General features: G+C 41.1%; 1 protein-coding gene across 1 annotated transcript; it reads left to right on the top strand.

Moving 5' to 3' along the window:
* Window positions 1-8440: 8440 nt before the first annotated feature.
* Window positions 8441-19992, top strand: sall3b (spalt-like transcription factor 3b). Its single transcript, XM_080442137.1, has 4 exons — window positions 8441-9409; window positions 14444-17428; window positions 17773-18110; window positions 18533-19992. The coding sequence occupies exons 1-4, from the start codon at window positions 9325-9327 to the stop codon at window positions 18914-18916; spliced, it is 3792 nt and encodes a 1263-aa protein (XP_080298263.1). The 5' UTR covers window positions 8441-9324; the 3' UTR covers window positions 18917-19992.
* The last annotated feature ends 390 nt before the right edge of the window (window positions 19993-20382 follow it).

Here is a 20382-nt window from a genome sequence, read left to right as displayed (position 1 = left end):
CCAACACTCTTCAACATATATATCAACGAATTAGCAAAAACGTTAGAACAGTCCACAGCTCCAGGCATCCCCTTGGCAAACACAGAAATCAAATGCTTACTTTTTGCAGATGACCTGCTGCTGCTGTCTCCAACCAAGGAAGGACTACAGCAGCAACTTGATCTCCTACACAAATTCTCCCAGACATGGGCCCTGACAGTGAACCTAACTAAAACTAAAATCATGATATTTCAAAAAAGATCCAGCCGCCAAAACCATCAATTTTTCCTAAATACAATCCCACTAGAACAAACAAAAAACTATACCTACCTTGGCCTAAACATCAGCAGCACAGGGAACTACAACCAAGCTGTAAAGGACCTGAGAGACAAGGCAAGAAGGGCATTCTATGCTATCAAAAGAAACATCAAAATAGACATCCCAATTAAAACCTGGCTTAAAATACTGGACTCTGTGATAGAACCAATTTCCCTCTATGGTTGTGAGATCTGGGGACCATTAGCAAACCATGACCCTGAAAAATGGGATAAACACCAAACCGAGACCCTACACACAGAATTCTGCAAATCCATTCTCCGTACCCAGCGAAAAACACCAAATAATGCATGCAGGGCAGAATTAGGACGATACCCACTAATTATCAAAATAAAAAAGAGAGCACTTAAGTTCTACAACCACCTAAAAGAAAGCGACCTAGATGCACTCCATAACAAGGCACTCACACACAGCGAAACCCTAGAGAGATGCCCCCTCAGCCAGCTGGCCCTGGAACTCCGGGCACAAACACAAACAGAGCCACGAGATAGAAAACCCATTGGACTAAACCAAATTATAAAACAGCAAAAGGAAAACTACCTGACACACTGGAAAGAAGCAACACAAAAGCAGAGTAAACTAGAATGCTATCTGGCCCTAAACAGAGAATACGCAGTGGCAGAATACCTGAGCACCGTGACTGACCCAAAACAAAGAAAAATCTTAACTAGGTACAGACTCAGTGAGCACAGTCTTGCGATCGAGAAAGGTCGTCACAGGCAGACCTGTATCCCGAGAGAAGACAGACTATGCACCCACTGCACACAAAATGAAGTGGAAACCGAGCTACACTTCCTAACCGTCTGTCCATTGTACCAAGACATCAGAGACACATACTTCCCACAGATTACAACCACACACGAAGATTTTGAAAACATGACCAATGACAAAAAACTCCCATATCTGCTGGGCGAAGTACAACAATGTGCAAACACAGCAGCAAGATTCGTGAGTTGCTGTGATAGGAAAAGGATATCAAACGGAACACAACCACCCTAAAGACTAATCATTGGGTATATTCCGGCACTATAACTACACCCAGTGATCTTGGTACATAGGAATTGATCTATTGAAGATTCTGACTTTCAAATGTACATATTTTTTGTTTTGATTGTATTGCTGTATTGTTGTATTATGCTTTCTGCTTTGGCAATGTAAACGTATGTTTTCTCATGCCAATAAAGCCCTTTGAATTGAATTGAATTGGACAGTGGGGGCCCAGGCCTCATGGACGAGGGGACCAGCAGATGGGTAAATTGTAACCCTGGGAGTGTGTGCCATCTTGCATGATAAATATCAGTGATTTGCTCCAGGCCTCAGACTGTGACTCACAGGAAGTCACTGTTTGAGACGGTTTACACAGATGGAGACCATTCTTAGTCAACATTCACATAAAAATCGGCCTGGTGGAGTGGGTTTTTTTCTCTCCCTTTTTCTCTCTCTCTCTCTCTCTCTCTCTCTCTTTTCTCGCCTCCTTTTCATTGTATGTGGACGGTAGCAAAAGAGGGTTTAGTTTAGTTTAGTGACTGTGGGCAGGAGACAACACCTCTAGTTGTGCACAGGGATCTTTGTGAGCTTAATTTGATTCTCTTTTGCTGGACAGGGCCCAACATTAAACCATCATAAGGGTCCAATGACTCACAGCAGTAGTGCTGCTCATGATGAATCAACTGTCATTAAACATGTAGTCACTGAGAGAGAGATCTAAATCTCAGTCCATGTCAGAGAAGAAAAAAAAAGGTCTAACTTAGTCCTGCTTATATTCTATATATTACATTAATATTTATGTTCTTGAAATAGATACTAGTTATGTTGCTTACTTGTTCTTGTTGCCAAGCGTACTTCCTTGACCATTTACACCGTTGTTGACAAGTTCATGCATTTACTCTAACCTTGCACTTTGTACGTCACTCTGGATGAGAGCATCTGCTAAATGCCTATATTGAAAATTGTACTGTATGCTTGCAAAGCCACAGCCTGCAGTTTTGCATGCTGTATTATTATTGTGTTATTACTGCCTGGCAGTTACAAGAAATAGTGATGAGACAGGAAAGTTAAGAGACTTGACGTGATTTACAGTAAACTAATTTAGTCACGCCACAAGATGTTCGATAAAGAAAAGTGCCTGCAGGACTAACACTTGTTATATAGAAGATAAATACATGAAAGCGGTCACCTGAAATAGCTACCACTGTGGTTATTATAGTCGTTTTGAGACAACTGGTTTCACTTTGTTAGGGCTGCTGCGCCCAGCTCTGCTGATGTGGCATGGAGATTATTTTGGTTGTGGTTACTGGCGGTTACTGGCCATCAAGGGTGAGTTATGAGTACTTTAACATAGTTATGTGTCTCTCCCAGTGTGCTTTAGAATGAGTTTCCTAATCGTTATTTTCTTCTCCTGTCTCCTACTGAGATGCATGCCGGACCGGGGAGAGGCTCTGAAATTTTCACATATGTTGCTTTAATGTGTCAAAGATGCCCGTTGGGCCTGTGTTACTGTTTCAATATGTGTCGGTGGTAAACCAGTCCAATTTGTCTTCTGGAGACATCACTAGACATCACATCAATAGAATCATCTCTGTTCACATCTTGGATTGAACTGATCGACCAATCACAGTCTACAACGCAACAGTTTGTGGATTTCTCAAATGTTTTCCTTAATCTTCTTTAGCAGATTCATTTGTCAAATGAAATGGTTAAACCCTGCAATGTAAAACAGTCCCAGGGAGGCCTATCTTAATTTGTTCTCTGATTAAAGGGATTGACAACTATACCGTTTTTTGGTCGGCGTGGAATACTCTGTTCTGCTAATGCTGGAAATTAAACATAAGGACATATTAGTGGGTAGGATCATTTGTCAGTCAACTATGAATAGGATTCTTAGTTGTACTTTGATCAAGTGAGTCTATTGTTATTCAAAACAAATGTGTGGTCTAATTGTTGCTGGGATTTCCTGAAGAATGGGCATCCTACAGAGACATTCACTAATATCTCCCTCTTTGCAGAAATCCATTGCCATAAAAGTTTTTTGTAACCCTCTTGCTATTTTATCACTGCACAGCAAAAACCTGTGTTAAAAATGGATCTGGGTCACTATTAACACTCAGGATTTTGCTATGGGGCGATAAGCAGATTCTGTGTATTTACTGTCAGCAACATGTCCTACAGTATGTATCTCTATCCCATATTTTTTTATGTAGGATAATCCCAGTATATTATGCCTCTCTAAAAGGTCAGTCGAATGTACTTATCACTTTGCGATACTCGTACAATTTTCTGTAATAACAGGGTCTGGACTATTTCAGCTACATGAGCTACCCAGATTATTGTACTTTGAGCTTCCTCTCCCTCTTTTAGGTGTTATTTCGCACAAAGGTTGTAATTACCTACTGTTTTACTGCATCCATTGTTGTAAAGCTTGTATACCCTCAGTGCTTTGAGAATAAATAATGTCCTCCTTTTCCTTAAATTTTGTACCTCTTTTTTTGCCAACAGGTTGTTGTCATGTAAACTTCAGTATCAACAAAGTCACTAACATGTCATTATGAGGCTTTTATGTGTCAGAACGCAGCAAAAGAAGAGGTGATTAATCTTAGTTTCCTCAAACAAAATACAAATGAATCACAAACACACACAAACACTTGCACGTGTGAACGTGTGAACGCGCGCGCACACACACACACACACACACACATACACACACACACACACACACACACACACACACACACACACACACACACACACACACACACACACACACACACACACACTCTCACTCACCAAAAGTTCTCAAGAGGCCTTTTTACTTATTTTTTCCCCCACTAGCTTCAAGCCAAAATATCAAAACTGGTCTTTCATTATCCTTCATCGCATAACAACAAAAGGGGGGATTTATTACATTTAATCTATTTCTTTTTCTATCTTGTATGGTTTCTATCACACTCCCATCTTCTCTTTCTTTTTCTTTTTTCTTTTTGATCCCAGTCCTCTAGTATCATCATCCACCTCGTTTGCTGCTCGGAGACGATCTTGACACCCGGGGATGTCATGTGAAACCATGAACGACAGGAGGCAATAAGCTGGAGAATAGCAGCAATCTTCAAGAAAGTTCTCCATTCACTCTCGCTCCCCTAGTTCTCTGTCCTCTTATCCAGCCTTGAAGATAAAGAAGGAGGGAAAAAAAATCAATACAGCAACACAGTGTTAGATAAAAGCAAAGAGGGGGAGCGAGCTCTGGGCCCCGGTTGGTTGTAGTGAATTAAAGTGATCAGAAATTTCCAGTGTGCTCAGCCCTTCAGACTACATAACCTAACAGGTCTGTCTCAACGCTGTCTATCACTCATGGCTCTCTGTTCAATCCCTCTTTGTTCACTTTTGATTTAGTTTTTTCTTTCTTTCTTTTTTTCTTTTGGTCTGTTGTGTTTTCTTTGTGTTTGCGGGGATGAAGAAACGGTTCTCAATCAGCGGCAGCAGATGTTAGAATGAAGGTTTTGGATATTGCAAGGAGCCCGTCTGAATAGGAGCTACAATGTCCACTTTGACAGTTATGTGAATGGACTGCGTGTTGGGTCCCTTGTTTTTCCTATGTGTTGGTACAAATAAATGCACAGTAAAATCTGTGTAAAATCTAGTGTGAATTTACACTTTCAGAATGAAATGATCAATATGGATTTTTGTGTGTAACTGTCTTTCTCTTTGCTTTTCCTCTTCCCCTCTCTCTCTCTCTCTCTCTCTCTCTCTCTCTCTCTCTCTCTCTCTCTCTCTCTCTCTCTCTCTGTTACGTTGCTCCCCAGGTATGGTGTCACATTCACAATGACATCTGATGAACTGTGGAAGATATCGGGGACATCGGTGGCGTTCTGCAGGTGGACAGGGCTTATTTCAAAAAGAGGAGCGCGATCATATTTCATTGTTTCAGGGCTGAGCCTCTGTCATGTATTAATTAAAATCCAAATACCCTGTATTGATTGTGTTATCAGGCCACCGCAGCCAGGGCCCACTGTATTGATCCGCCTGGTGATTTATGATCATTTTCAAGAAAAATCCCTTTGTGTGATTATACGAGGAAACAGGCCCTGTGTGTGTGTGTGTGTGTGTGTGTGTGTGTGTGTGTGTGTGTGTGTGTGTGTGTGTGTGTGTGTGTGTGTGTGTGTGTGTGTGTGTGTGTGTGTGTGTGTGTGTGTGTGTGTGTGTGTGTGTGTGTGTGTGTGTGTGTGTGTGCGCGTGCGTGCGTGCGTGCGTGTGTGTGTAATTCTCCTAGAGATCTCTTCCGTTGCACACTGGTGAAGTGCTCAAAGGACTGCCACAGTGAGCTCCTCTTAAGCAGAAAGATATTTTCAAGAATGATGTATAAATGTGTAAAACTAACACAGGGTTTTCTGTCCACATGAGTTACAAACTATGGCCATGGACTGGGTGAAGTGCCTTTAACTTTTATACTCCTTAATATTGGTTGCTTGCAATGTAGGCTTACAAGAATTTCTGGCCTACTCATCAGGCTATTTATACAGTAAGTCAGAATCAGTTTAATCAGTATTAGAGGGTTGTGTGTGTGTGTGTGTGCAACTAATAAAATGTGTGTTTCATTTGTACACTCTCAGAGTTAAATTAATACTCCGGATTTTGCTGTGTAATATATACATTTGACTGGTTAAAGTATACCCAAAGAGTTTCAATAACCTACACCATTTTTGGTACAACCAAAGAGTGTCCCCTCTCATAAATACCATTTCATGAACGACGTGTAGGCCTAAGTGTCTCAAAATAATTTCTGTCATCCTCCTTTGACATCCCTTAGCAGGGGTGGTGTCTGTCATGTCATTTGACCCGATGTATCATTGTAAAGCTTTGCTTTTTTTTCTTCTTGTTGCTGATCACTCTCTTTCTTGGCTCAGGGTCAGAGGTCATTAGTTTGTCATATCTTCATAGGGGGCCTCACAGCAGTGGAGCACTCAAATTCCTCCAGGCTGACACAGCCTGACAGGAGGAGGTTCAATATGCTCATCCGTTTGGCTGCTAGTAAATCACAGCAGCACTGTAATCTACAACAGTGGTTCTCAAACGTTTTCACGTCAAGGATCCCCAAATTGATATGTATTTGTATACGCGGACCCCCATTTGAAAAGATTGTGTGCCAGGGACCCCCATAAAAGATTTTTTTTTTTAAAAGCAGATCTAAAAGCTCAACATGCATCGCATCGCAACACGTTGTGAGCGTATAGATCGGATATTCAGCCAAAAAATGTAATAGGTGTTTAAATTATTCCTCATTTTACTGGGGACCCCCTCAAGGACCGCTGGGGGTTCCCGGACTCTACTTTGAGAACCAGTGATCTACAATGATATACACAGCCCAGAGAAACCATCTTTATAAGCTTATTTACAAATGTTCTCAATCTCCTCATGCATTTCTCTATTTCTGTAAACATCCAAGCTTGTAGAAAGACGCACACACACACACACACACACACACACACACACACACACACACACACACACACACACACACACACACACACACACACACACACACACACACACACACACGTACAGGCATAAACATGTAAGCAAGGTCTTAGACAAGGACATGAAAACAACGATGAAAACAGTAGACGTTTAAAAAGCAATCGATCATGACATATATAAGCAAACACACAGAGGCACACCAACTCGGACACTGACGTGGACATAGAGTAGGTTTAAACTAAAAACATTGACAAGCATAATACTGTATGAATATACACATTCAGGCACGTCATAGACATAAGATAGGGGCTTGTTGGTAAATTCCACATTATACAGTGTCTATTTTTGTTTCATTCACAGATCACTACACAGGCTGGCCTTGGGCCCATGCTCTGCATGAAAGTGAACTTTAATTATAGCACTATTTAGAAAGAAACTGGGGTGACCGCCTTCACTAATCTAGCTCAGCAAGCATGTCCCCTCTTCTCTAGCTTTGCGCAATTGAATGTTATGTTCAAGATGCTTTTTACTTGGTTATTGAACTATATAAAATACTAAATGGTGGTATCTATAGATCATATACAGTCAAAAGAAATCAAGGTCTATATAAAACGTCAGTGGGATACCTTTGGTACTAAAAGCCCTATAGTTTGAATTTTGCAGCGAGATAATGGTCAAGTAATAATAGTTGGTAGTTTGATTTTGTGTGCCGAGGCAGGTTACAAAGAATCAATATCAAATCAAGGCAGGTTGAGTATCTAGATAAGGGCTCTCTTGGCCACTCTGGCTATTCATCATAAGTCTGTAGAGTCCTGATAGGTCAGAAGAAATTATATTCCACCAGGAGTGGGGGCCTTCTTATCTCTCCATAGCAGAGGAATGGGAGACACTGCGATCAATACTAGACTGTTGTGTAGTACCTGCAGTTATCAACAACTGCCGGTTGCATCTTTTAATACCATATAATGACAACTTTTTGGACAATGGCTGGTGAAAGGGATTATAGCTTTGGTCAAGTAGCCTAGGTCTGTTTAATCCCTCTCAGTTTTTTAATGTGTCATGATGTGGATAGAGTAAAAATTGGATAAAAGGGTATAATAACACCTAAATGGATTTTTATCATAAATCCTATAATTTGCTATTGCGTTTTTCATTTTGAGCTTTTGCATAATGAGTCAAAGTTCTCAAAGTGGGGTCCGGGGGGGGACCCTCAGGGGTCCTTGGGGGGTGGGGTACCAGGGGGTCCACAGCTAAATTTGTTAATGTAGCGGACAATAATTTTAACCACTTTAACCATATTTTATACTTTATTGGCTATTAAGAAATAGCATGATATACAAGCTCATAGTGTGGCACTGAGTATGAGCTTGTAGATCTGCCAATTTTATAAAATATTTTTTTGAGATGGGGGAGTCAAATACATGTCAAATACATGTCATTTTGGGGGTCTTTGGCATGCAGAAGTTTGAGAACCACTGTATTATGGCTCCAATAGTGGGAGGTCGTTACAAGTGAAGTAACAGCTCTCCAACACCTTCATGTGGTGTCCTAGCAGTAGCCTATCGCAGGCGGCTCAAGGGCAACTAATGATGGACCGGAGGCGGAGGCAACAAGGAGAGAGAGAGAGAGCAGAGAGCCGGTGCCACACACACACAGACACACAAACAAGACCAAGGATTGTTTGAGTCCACTTTAGAGATCAGTCATCATGTCGGCGATCTGTGCTGCTAGCGGGCTCCAAACGAGCTTTTGCGCTAAAAGTTGATTTTACGCATGTAGGACCTACTCTTTCGGTGTTCGGTCTCGCTCATGGCTTGCTTACATAGGCTGGACCTTGCTTTAAGCACTTTATAAGCTGTAGCCTAAATGTTTGAAGGTGCAACCAAATTCTTCTCCGGAAATATAACGGTGCAGTTTAGCCCCGGCAGGGAAGGCTGTTTCTGTTCTGCGTGAGATTAACGGCGATCAGAGTTTCCTCGCCAGGCCAGGTGGGCCACCCGAGACGAGAAGCAAGCGAAGTGGAGGACCTATTTCAGACCAAATCAAGAGGGAATCAGCGCGGGTTATGTCGCGCATTTTGGACATGTAAAAACCTCTCAACGTCTCTAACGTCCACAAAGCAGCAGCAGCAACATCGTGCCTAGAGTCAATGCAAGTCAACCCAACCAGAGGACTGTCTTAAAAACGCATGTGAAACTTATACATGACAACTTGGGACTGGGCTGGAAGAGGAGCGGGTTATGCGTAAAACCAGGTGGACGCAGGAAGCGATCATTAAAGCCATCCCTCATTTCCATATCTAGTGGTAATCTGCTGGACAGGAGCCAATCACCTATCGAAGGACAGCGAGAGTCGTAAAGCATTATCCTCCCTCCATCATAATCACGCCGACATGCGCAATCCGCACATCACCACGGGCAACAGCAGCTAATATACTTATTTCACAGAGCAGACTCTCGCTTGAAGGCCAGGGTCCCATTTGTTTAGTTGTTAGATGAATCGGCCAAAGACAGGAGCAAGTCGTCGAGAATCATCATCAACATGTCCCGCCGCAAGCAAGCCAAGCCTCAGCATCTCAGGTCAGATGAAGACCCATCATCACAGCCTGATGTCCTCTCAGAACATGGTATGTGGATGAGTTTACACCTGTCTGTTCTTCTTTTAACTTCAGCTGTTAACTTTAGAGCACTGCTTTCCAAACTTTTTAGCTGCAAGACCAAAAAGAGAAATTTGATGTCTGCCCAGCCCAGGCCAGGACCCAAGTGAAAATAGCAGATCTATAGGCTCACAATGCATCACGAAGATCGGCTATTTTCACTACTTCTTAAACATTTGTTTTCTAATTGTGGGGATTTCTTAGACTTTTGTTTTAATACATTTTTGCATTTTTTGGGATTTTCTTTTTGAAAATATTTTGAAATGATAATAATTAAATCAAAATGTAGGAAACTAAAATTAAAGGGATATTTACTCGTGACCCATACAATGTACCTGCGGCCCACAAATGGGCCCCGGCCCACTGTTTGGGAAACTTGCTTTAGAGCATACGGTTAAGAATTGAATTTAAATTATTATAGGCTATATTGCATTTTATCATTCCTAATTTAAGTGTAACGGCGATCTACTTTTTGTATACGACGTCAAATCAAGTCGACAAAAGTTAGTTACTTTGGACTTTAAAGAAAAGCCAATTTAATTGCAAATGATTTGTTTTTAAACTTTTTAAATCTTATATTTTCTTCTGGTCAGGCCCTATGCAAATATAACAGACATTCAACTTTTGGCACGTTATCCCCCTGAAATGGGATGTTCTTTAAACAACTTTAACGGCAAAAATACTAAAATATTGATATGATATATAAAATATATATATAGCCCATGCTAATATATATATTATGACGTCTATAACTTTCTTTACAAATTGCATTGGATATTGCCCAACGCGTCCTCTTAAGGCCTCCCTGTAGCTGTCAAAATATTTTACATTTACACATTAATGGGAGACACAACGTAGGCTTATTTACATTACAATACGAACCGACCCAGTGCTATTTAGGAGAAATAATTTGAATATGGAAATGTTAATTAGGCTACTTGCTTGCTCTAATAAAATTAGCCTACTCTTCTGTTTGCAGTGATTTAAAATAATTTGATTTATAATACTATATAGGCCTGTAGTCTACATCACAGGCTGGGTATCTGCTATTAAGGACTTTATTTGGCCCCTATAGAGATGAAATAATTTCATATAAAAGTCAAGGTTATTGTGCATGAAAATATTATGTTGTTAAATTAATCATTCTTAATTTAAATGTATTTTGTGTCTGTGCACACACCACACACACACACACACACACACACACACACACACACACACACACACACACACACACACACACACACACACACACACACACACACACACACACACACGCGAGCACATGTGTGTGTGTGTGTGTGTGTGTGTGTGTGTGTGTGTGTGTGTGTGTGTGTGTGTGTGTGTGTGTGTGTGTGTGTGTGTGTGTGTGTGTGTGTGTGTACATTATATTCCCTTTTAATTATTTTTTCCCCCACTATGGCCTGTATGTTATAATAGTTAATTGTTTTGTTAAACAAAAAATGTATATATTGAAACATGTTTGTTTCAAGTCTGAGTTTAGAAAGTAATTTCATGATCATGATCAGAAATTAGACGGTTAATAGACCACATATTATTTTGTTTGTAATACTATAGTAGGTAGCTTATAGGCCATCAATCACTTATCAACACTAAAGTTTTTACCCATAAACTAACCTGCAGCTTAGTCTAGTCAGTTTTGTCCTGAAAGCACAATGTAGCCTACTTGTACACTATTTGACCTGCTCTCATTTAATAAGTTGCAAAACAACCGAACAAATTGCATAGGGGCCATTAGATTATTGTCCACAATGTGCTTTTGTCTAGACATTAACCCTTTTAAAAGCTTAATGGAAAATGATTTATTTGGATGTGTTTCTATTTTCGCCTAATTTGATCACGTTAGTCTATGTTAATGTTTTATAGCATAATTTCTCATCAAACGCATTTGCAGGATTGTTTAACACAGCAACTCAACCGTTTGTCATCATGGCTCTTGCGCCATGCTTTGTTGCACAGCGTAATGTCACTTTAGTACTACAGTATCTGTAGCTATTATGCCACTTAAGTGTAGCTATTATGCCACTTTATTATTTGTGGCTATGAGAAGGTGTTGAGAGGGGACCAAGGCCCTTCTCAGTCCCACCCCCAGCCTGCCATACAGACAGAGGGACAGAGGGGGGTTCTATCTCGCAGACTGGCTTTGATTGAGCCTGCTGACTTAACCTTTGTCTGCCTCACCCTGCTAGGGGCAAGTGCTTCATGTCAGGATCATAATACAATTAGTACATCTGGGCCATTGACCTCTGAAGCCTATAGGACCGAGCGGGCAAAAAGGGCTTTAATGCTGTGCCGAATTACTGTTTGGGTTTGCATGGATCTACGGCATTAAGCAGTCACTTACACAACAAGTAGGCCTAGTGGACGAAAATCGGCATACCGTTCCTACACCGTAAAATCCTGAGTGTTAATTTTGCCTTGAGCGTACAGATTGAACCATTTGTACTCTGATTTTACTGTGTTAAACGGTTGGTTTGTGTTGGTCTGTCTTGAAGTGGAAATTGTTTATGAAACTGAAAGTGTGGGGGTTATGATATTTCTAAAGGTACATAGTTCTGGACATTAAACTACCTGTTTATCTGATTTAGTTTGAGTTAATTTCAGAACATGCAGGCTGCACGCATCCTTATCTAAAAAAAAGCTGTGATGTTCTTAGTGTTTGGTTGACCGTCTTGATGATCTTGAGACCGCCCAATTTGTGGGCCACTGACACAGATTATTGTAGGACTCATTGGAGTATTGAAAGTGTCGGTTGAAAATAAATATTTTTTTCTCACCGGGGAAAAAAGTTTATGTTAGTTAGGTGACAGGTGATATATTTTAAATGGCTAAATGCTGACTGACTGACCACTGATATTTACATGGCTTTCTTTCTGAGTCTTCTTATACTTTATATATTTTAAATCTAAGGATGAATAGCCTTGTACGTACAATATTTAGTATCTGTAAGACGCGTATATGTATTTGTTCTTACGACCTAGTCTCTATTTACATTCCCAGTAAGTTTGGTTCATATGACAATAAAGTGGGGAATCTTGTGAAAATCGCTGCAGTGTAAGTCTATTGACCCTGAGTCAACACTTGTACTCTCATGTGAATGTTTATGTTCACAGCAATTTATATGACTCATGGGCAATAGATTTGCACATTGTAGATGTTTAGAAATGCCTGATAGTCACATATTGACGTGCACACACACATGCATAAGCACATATACGTGCATGCATGTGCGCATACATGTGTGTATACTGTACATAGGGCACACATACAAAAAACACTGTATAGTTTCTTTATTGGTAGCTTTCTACTTTTTATTTTGTCACCATCAAAATATTGTATTTGAATAGTTTTTGTGATAAATATAATGATCCCAAAACATTATTTTGTGTTTAACATAATCTTTAAAATGAATTACACTCGCCACTTTCCTTGTAAATGTATGCCACTCTGACTAAAATCTAACCAAAAATGATCTTTGATGTTTACAATAAAAGATGGAAGAGATGGGAGGTTGGAGTGTATGTAACCATGATTTCCCTTAATTTCCCAGAATTTTTCCATCTGGTATTGCTATGTGCTTCCTAATGGGCCAAAGCCTGAACAGATGTAACAGCATATCATTATAAGCTTTTTAAGAGGGACGCTACATGTCAACTCTACTTATGTAAGGCAAAATTAAATATATGATATCAAAGATCATATTCAGTCTGAAAGAAAAGTAAATATACAGTAGCCTATGTGGGGTTTTGTGGTTACTTAATAATTGTGCATTTGATTTCAGCAGATTGAATTATTTAACCAAATGTGTATCTGATTTAAAACAGACAATACATTGAGACGATTATAATGATCTGATTACAACTTTCAAACAAAACTTGAGAATAAAACTAAAATATTGTGTTTGATGATATTACAGCCAAGTATGATTATTTTACAGTATATGATTAAATATTTTCATTGCTGTCAGGTACATTTCACTTTCTTGTACATTCTGAATCTCTATAAAAATGTACGTGTATAGAGTGGAATTTAGTTAGACATTGCACATTTTAAATTGCACACCTTAACTCACTTCTAGAATTTGGAATCAATTATTCCTGTGAAAATATGGTGTCTGTCAGAATGAAACCTCAATTACATTGTATTTACATTTATTCATGGTTTTACCTGTTTTGAGTGCTACGTGGGTGAAACTTGCTACATTAATGACGAAAATTACTACCACAAAGTTTGAAAAATCACAAAACTCAAATCAGTTTACTAACCTTTTCATTGATTGACAGCCTTGTGACACTATCTTAATGGTACTTATACAATAAATAAACAATAAATCTCATCCAAGTATTTTTGGAAGATAAACAAACAAAGAATTATTTGCAGTTTTTTGATCGGTCAATTCAATTCTATTTTCAATCACAGATATGATGCTTGAATTATATAAATAAACTAGAAATCAATGTACTCTATGGAGTGTCATTAACTGTCTGCAGCCACAATTGAGAATTGAGATAACTTTTATGCAATTGTTTTTGCAAATAGTATGAGCATTAAAAAACAGAAAATATGTTTTGGTGAATGAAAGCTTTTATTTAACGTTCAAATCAATTGTTTTAGTGACCTATTTATTCCTATATTAGACTTAACTAACTGAGTAACTGTCATGCTGTATGTGTACAATTACATTTTGGGGCTTTTATTGAAAGTGTACAGTGGAGATGGACAGGAAACAGGGAGAGAGAGAGATGGGGAGAGACATGCAGCAAAGATCGTCGGGAACGGGACTCGAACCCACAATGCGCTGTCAGGCTACATTAGAGCCTAAGTGCCCGGACCGCTGGCCCTACATACACTTTTTAACAATTCTTAGTAAATGTAATCAGCTATTAATTGTGCATGGGTATGATTATGGTTTACAGGAAAGTATTATAATTAATTACCACTGTTCTAACCCATTTATTTATGCCTTTTATTTGATGTTTTCAGGTGTTCTTGGGGACATCGAGAGGAAGGAGCTCAGAGGAGGGGAGATCCACAATTGCAGTGAGGAGACCCACATATGTGAGACGTGCTGTGCTGAGTTCTTCACTTGGAGGGAACTGTGTGAGCATCAGAGAGTCTGCACTGAAGACCCTCTGGTGCTCATAGTTAAGGACGAGGACACCATGCCTGTTTCTGAGGATTCCCCAGCAGGACCCTCCCCAGTTCCCAGCATGGTGCCCAGCGACTCTACCGTTGTGGAATCCATAGACACTGGGCTTGAGACGGCAGAGACGCTGGTGTCGAATGACAACGACAGCTTGGATCCTTTGGAGGAGGCGAGGGACCACGATGAGCCCACAGAGCTTGAGCACTGGCCACAGGACAAACATACAGCATCCACCTCTAGCCCTAAGCCTCAAGATTCGACTGAGTTAAATCCTTCCCCTCTGATGTCAGCCGCGAGCGGCTACAGCATGCCCAGTACAAATGTGACGCTTGAGATCCTCCACAACACCAGAGTGGCCGTAGCCCAGTTCTCCCAGGGAATAAGTGGCAGCAGTGCAGGAGGGAAGGCGGCGTCGGCGGCCATCCCAGTGATCCTGGAGCACCTGCTGGCTCTGCAGCAGCAACAGGTCCACCAGCTGCAGCTCATCGAGCAGATCCGGAGCCAGGTAGCCATCATGAACAGACAGCCCACACAGGCTGCGTTAAACCCCACTTCCAGGGCCCCGTCTCTGGCTCCTAATCCGTTTCCACCTCAAGGCCTCATCACTCCACCCATACTGCCGCTGTCGGGAACGATGCCGTCAGCCGTTAATGGACAGGCCTCAATTTCTTTGTCCTCTCTGCGGGAGAGGTTGCAACCAGTCTCCTCACAAATGGAAGCCTGTGTTCAGTTCAACTTTAGAGACGCTCCCTACACTTCAGCCTCCTCAGAAAGCTCGGCCCCGGCTCCGCCTAATTCAAGTGGTAGCATTTCCACGTTGCTGCCTCCTTATACAGGCTCACACACAACCAGCGTTAGCTGTGCCCAGACACTGGACTCCCCCAGTCCGTTGTCGGGGCAGAACAGCCTCCTCAGCCCATCTTCCAGCCTTCCGTTTCTACCTCAGAGCCCCCCTAGCAGCGTCATTTTCCCCAACCCCCTGGCTAGCATCGCTGCCACAGCTAACGCACTCGACCCCCTTGCCGCCATGATGAAGCACAGGAAGGGAAAGCTGCCCAACGTGTCGTTGTTTGACACCAAGCCCGGCCCGGAAGAGCCCTTCTTCAAGCATAAATGCAGGTTTTGTGCCAAAGTGTTTGGCAGCGACAGCGCCCTGCAGATCCACCTGCGCTCCCACACTGGAGAGAGACCGTTCAAGTGCAACATCTGTGGTAATCGCTTCTCCACCAAGGGGAACTTGAAGGTCCACTTCCAGAGGCACAAAGAAAAGTATCCTCATGTTCAGATGAACCCTTACCCTGTGCCAGAATACTTAGACAATGTGCCAACAAGTTCTGGTATTCCGTATGGGATGTCATTCCCTCCAGAAAAACCAGGGTCCTCCTGGCTGGATACCAAACCTGTGGTGGCAACTCTTCTTACCCCGATGGGTGTTCCGTTGTCCTCTACTCTCACCAGTATAGGAAGCTCAAATGACTCTCCATGTGTAATACCATCTGTTAAATCTCCCTATAGGACAGCTTCAGGTGAATGTGTGTCTTTGTCACCTAATCGCATAGGCAGTGAGCCTAATATCCCTCCTGTTTCAGAGTCTCTACAATCTAACAGTGAGAATGAAGGCTGTAATATCTTCAAAACAGAAGGGGTACACCTGCCTCAAAACTTTATTGCAAGAATGAGGGCCAATTCAATTAATTTGGCCACAAGCACCACCACTCCAACTCCTTCCACCACACCCACACGTGAGCCCACCACGCAGGCATCCCCCGTGTCAAACTCCCCACACCACTCACTTAACTCAGAACACATGAACTTCCTCTCCGGTGGCCTGCTGGACACTATGCAAACATCTGAAACCTCAAAGCTTCAGCAGCTGGTGGAGAATATTGACAAAAAGATGACTGATCCCAACCAGTGTATCCTTTGCCACCGTGTCCTCAGCTGCCAGAGTGCGCTGAAGATGCATTACCGCATCCACACCGGAGAGAGACCTTTTAGATGCAGGGTGTGTGGCAGGGCGTTCACCACCAAAGGCAACCTGAAAACCCACATTGGCGTTCACAGAGAGAACCCTCCACTCCGTGTGCAGCACTCGTGCCCCATCTGCCAGAAGAAGTTCACCAACGCCGTTGTGCTGCAGCAGCACATTCGCATGCACATGGGTGGTCAGATCCCAGACTCATCAGTTATAGAGGGACAGGAGGCAGACAGAGACAACTTCAACAGCCTCAGCAGCAATGACAATGACCTCATGGATGACATTTCAATGGAGGACGACGAGGATGAGGAAGAGGAATATGAGGGAGAAAATATGGAGGAGGATGGTCTGTGTCCTTTCAAGCCCCTGGTATCAGTCTGTGATTCTCCCCCCAAGTCCTCAGCCATTATTTCGAGTATAGCAGCACTGGAGAACCAAATGAGAATGATTGACTCCACTGTCGGCCTGAACCACTCTTTTGGCATGAAGTCACTGGCTAATGGTTTTATAGGCAGTGGGGCTGTTATTAATTGCTCTTTTACAGAGAAACGGTTTGGAAATCACAATGCAGGCAGTCCTACAGTTTCTGAAACCTTCAGCTCTCCCCGTGTATCTCCTATACAGTGCAATTTTGAAGGCAGATTGAGCAAATCTCCGGTGGCAACTAGCAGATCAGACTCTCAAGAGCCTTTGGCAGCCTCAGTGAAGAGGGAGCAATCTGACTCTCCTACCTCTACATCAGGGTTTGGAGGGACACAGGACCTGAGGGGAATACAGCCAGGCAATCCATGTGTGAAAGAGGAGAGTCCCCACAGTATGCCATTTCATCTGAGCAGAGAACGAGGTACGGAGCTATTTGCTGTACACGCAGCGCGTTGAGTAGTCATTATTAATTTAATTCATTTTAATAAATGTTTTTACAAGTATTTATAAATGCTGAGAGAGACTTTTTTTTGTTGTTGAATAAATTAATAACTACTACAATGATGATGCCATACTGTAGATATACTAATAATACTACTGCAAGACATTTTATTGCTGACAAAGGTTTGAAACATATTGTACAAATTTACAAAATAATTATTCCTTATCAAATATCTCACTAATCTGTTGAAAGCATGCACATTTTATATACCATGCTTCAGAAAAAAACTAAACTTCAATTCCTTTCTTTAATTTCACCTGCAGGTCAAAGCATTCCGAGCCTGATTAGCAGCAGTGCATCAGGCATGATAAAAAGTGAGATGAATGGGCACAATCAGCCCAACAACCCAATCGAGGGGCTACACGCACCGTTTAGCCTCCACATTCCTCCGGCTTATCCGTCGGCTGGCAGCCCAGGAATGACATCCCTGCTTGGGCCTGCTGCTCCTAGACGGACCCCGAAGCAACACAACTGTAATGCGTGTGGGAAGAACTTCTCCTCAGCCAGTGCCCTGCAGATACATGAGCGCACACACACTGGGGAGAAACCCTTCGTCTGCTCTATCTGCGGCAGAGCTTTCACCACTAAAGGCAATCTGAAGGTATTGCAGATTTTTGTGTTTGTTTGTCAGACTACAATCCCTGCTCATATTGCAAAGAATATATCTATGATTTTGTCAGACATTTATATAGATACAAATTGTAATGTATTTGAAAGGTTAATCACATTCATGACTGTAGATATTAGTTACTCTCTAATGTAATCATCATACCTATACATTTACAGTATATGTGCATTTACAGTTGTTGACATCCTTATCCAGCGTATCTCACTGAGCTTAAATTCCGACATCTACATAACAAAAAATATAAGGAGTGCAAGGGTGAAATTCTGAGTGTAAGGCTTAAGCCCAGGGCTCATACCACTACTGTTACTTACAATAATACGAATACATAACAAGGTCCTGGGTTCATATGTAGCTCATGACCTTGATTGCATGTCTTCCTCTCTCTTCATTTCCAGGTTCACATGGGCACTCATATGTGGAATAATGCCCCAGCTAGGAGAGGCCGCCGGCTGTCAGTGGAGAACCCCATGGCCCTGCTGGGAGGAGATGCTGCCCTGAAGTTTGGTGAGATGTTCCAGAAGGACCTAGCAGCCCGAGCCATGAATGTAGACGCAGGATTCTGGAACCGCTACGCAGCTGCTATAACCAACGGCCTGGCCATGAAGAACAATGAGATCTCCGTGATTCAGAACAGAGGAATTCCTCAGCTTCATGGCATGGACAGAGTGAGCACTGCTGGAAGCTCAATAACCAGTCTAGGAAAGACAGGCATGGAACTTGGAGCTAACAGACATTTTTCTATGTTCATCGATGACAGTAAAGAGATTGGGATCAACTGAATAAAGAATTCATGATGAATAGATACTTTATGCAAACTACGTTGGAAATATTTGTAAAACTTGTCAGTTCTTATGTAATGTAATGTATTATATACAGATTTAAAAAAATACTTTTTATCAATTGACCAAGCATACAGTAGTAGGATATTCAGATTTTACTATTTTATTTGACCGTCATTTGTGAATCTTGGTTTTTCTATACATTAGATAAGTTGTTTCAGTTGTATCTGAGAATTCCCATGGTGCTTATGAAGGAGATTTGTTGTCACTCTAAAAAAGGGAACATTTGATGTAATCGATAATGCAAAGAATCTGCGAGAATCTTCTGTGTACAGCTGCCCCGATGCTGCTAGCTGGTGCAAAGCACAAAATGTTATTTCAAATGTGTATATTTCTGATTTGCAATGACCTATCCTTAAGGTTATGATGAACAATATCTCCTCTCATTCTTATTAAACAGTTAGACTACAAACTAGAACAAACTGCAGTATATGTTAAGTTCACTACCTCACTTGGCTTGGCATTTCATGGGTTTAAGGTGATTTCATGTTTAAACACTGAATGGAAATAGCTTAGAAAAATAATGTCATTGAACAAGCTTGACAATGGATTTTTAAACAGACTAAAATGTTCAACACGGGTTGATGTCTTTCATTTCATGCAGCTTGCAATGCATGCCACTTTGAGTTGGTTTTGCTAGATTTACTTTACTCCCTGACCTTATGCATTTTCAGCAAAATATTTTATTGTCCTTCATATAAATTATAATTTTTTCTTTCTGGAATAAAATCCTTCACTTATTATGTAAGACGGGGGAATCAAGTACTGTAGTGTAAAGATACACATGAAAACAGAATGTATTTGTTATGATGTTTTTGTATGTTTATTTTATTTTATTTTTTAAATTCTTGGTGTTGACCTAACATTACATTACATTATTCCCCAAACTTTGCTTTGATATAAGAAAGAGGCATCTTCTGTGAGAGGTTAATGACACTATTTTTCTAGACTGCATCAGAAGGACACCAATGGAAATCTCCTGTTACCCACAGAAAATATTTTTACAGATTATTTTGGGCCGAAACATACCGAATGAGAATATTTTCTTTGTCTGGTTCATATGCCATTTACTTAAATAAAAAGTAAACAAAGGATGTGTTTTTTTTTGTGGTGTTAATATTTTAGAACTAGCAAAGTGAGAGGGGGTGAATAGTGATAAATATAGTAGTATAAAGCTTCAGTTTAGGTTTTGATAAGAGTGGGGGCAGAATGCTTTAGCTCAGTGAATACCAACACTGTTGCTTGTCTCTAATTTTACTGTAATAAACTGCTTAATAATATATGTATAGGCAAGGCAAGTTTATTTGTATGATAGCATATTGACAACAAGGCAATTCAATGTCCTTAACACAAAACATTGATCATTAAGACATCAAAACACTACGGCAGTGAAAATTAAGAAAGTG

This window comes from Gymnoscopelus braueri (genome assembly GCF_963280865.1).
Source record: "Gymnoscopelus braueri genome assembly, chromosome: 11".
In the NCBI taxonomy this organism is placed as follows: domain Eukaryota; kingdom Metazoa; phylum Chordata; class Actinopteri; order Myctophiformes; family Myctophidae; genus Gymnoscopelus; species Gymnoscopelus braueri.
Note: the sequence above shows the minus strand (reverse complement) of the source record. Positions and strands in the feature narration are given on the sequence as shown.

What these genes read in the sequence shown, in the direction of transcription:
- sall3b (XM_080442137.1), top strand. Translation starts at nt 9,325, where the DNA reads ATGTCCCGCCGCAAGCAAGCCAAGCCTCAGCATCTCAGGTCAGATGAA. An exon ending in TGATGTCCTCTCAGAACATG is followed by an intron (nt 9,410 to 14,443) that starts GTATGTGGATGA and finishes TGATGTTTTCAG; the next exon opens with GTGTTCTTGGGGACATCGAG. An exon ending in TCATCTGAGCAGAGAACGAG is followed by an intron (nt 17,429 to 17,772) that starts GTACGGAGCTAT and finishes TTTCACCTGCAG; the next exon opens with GTCAAAGCATTCCGAGCCTG.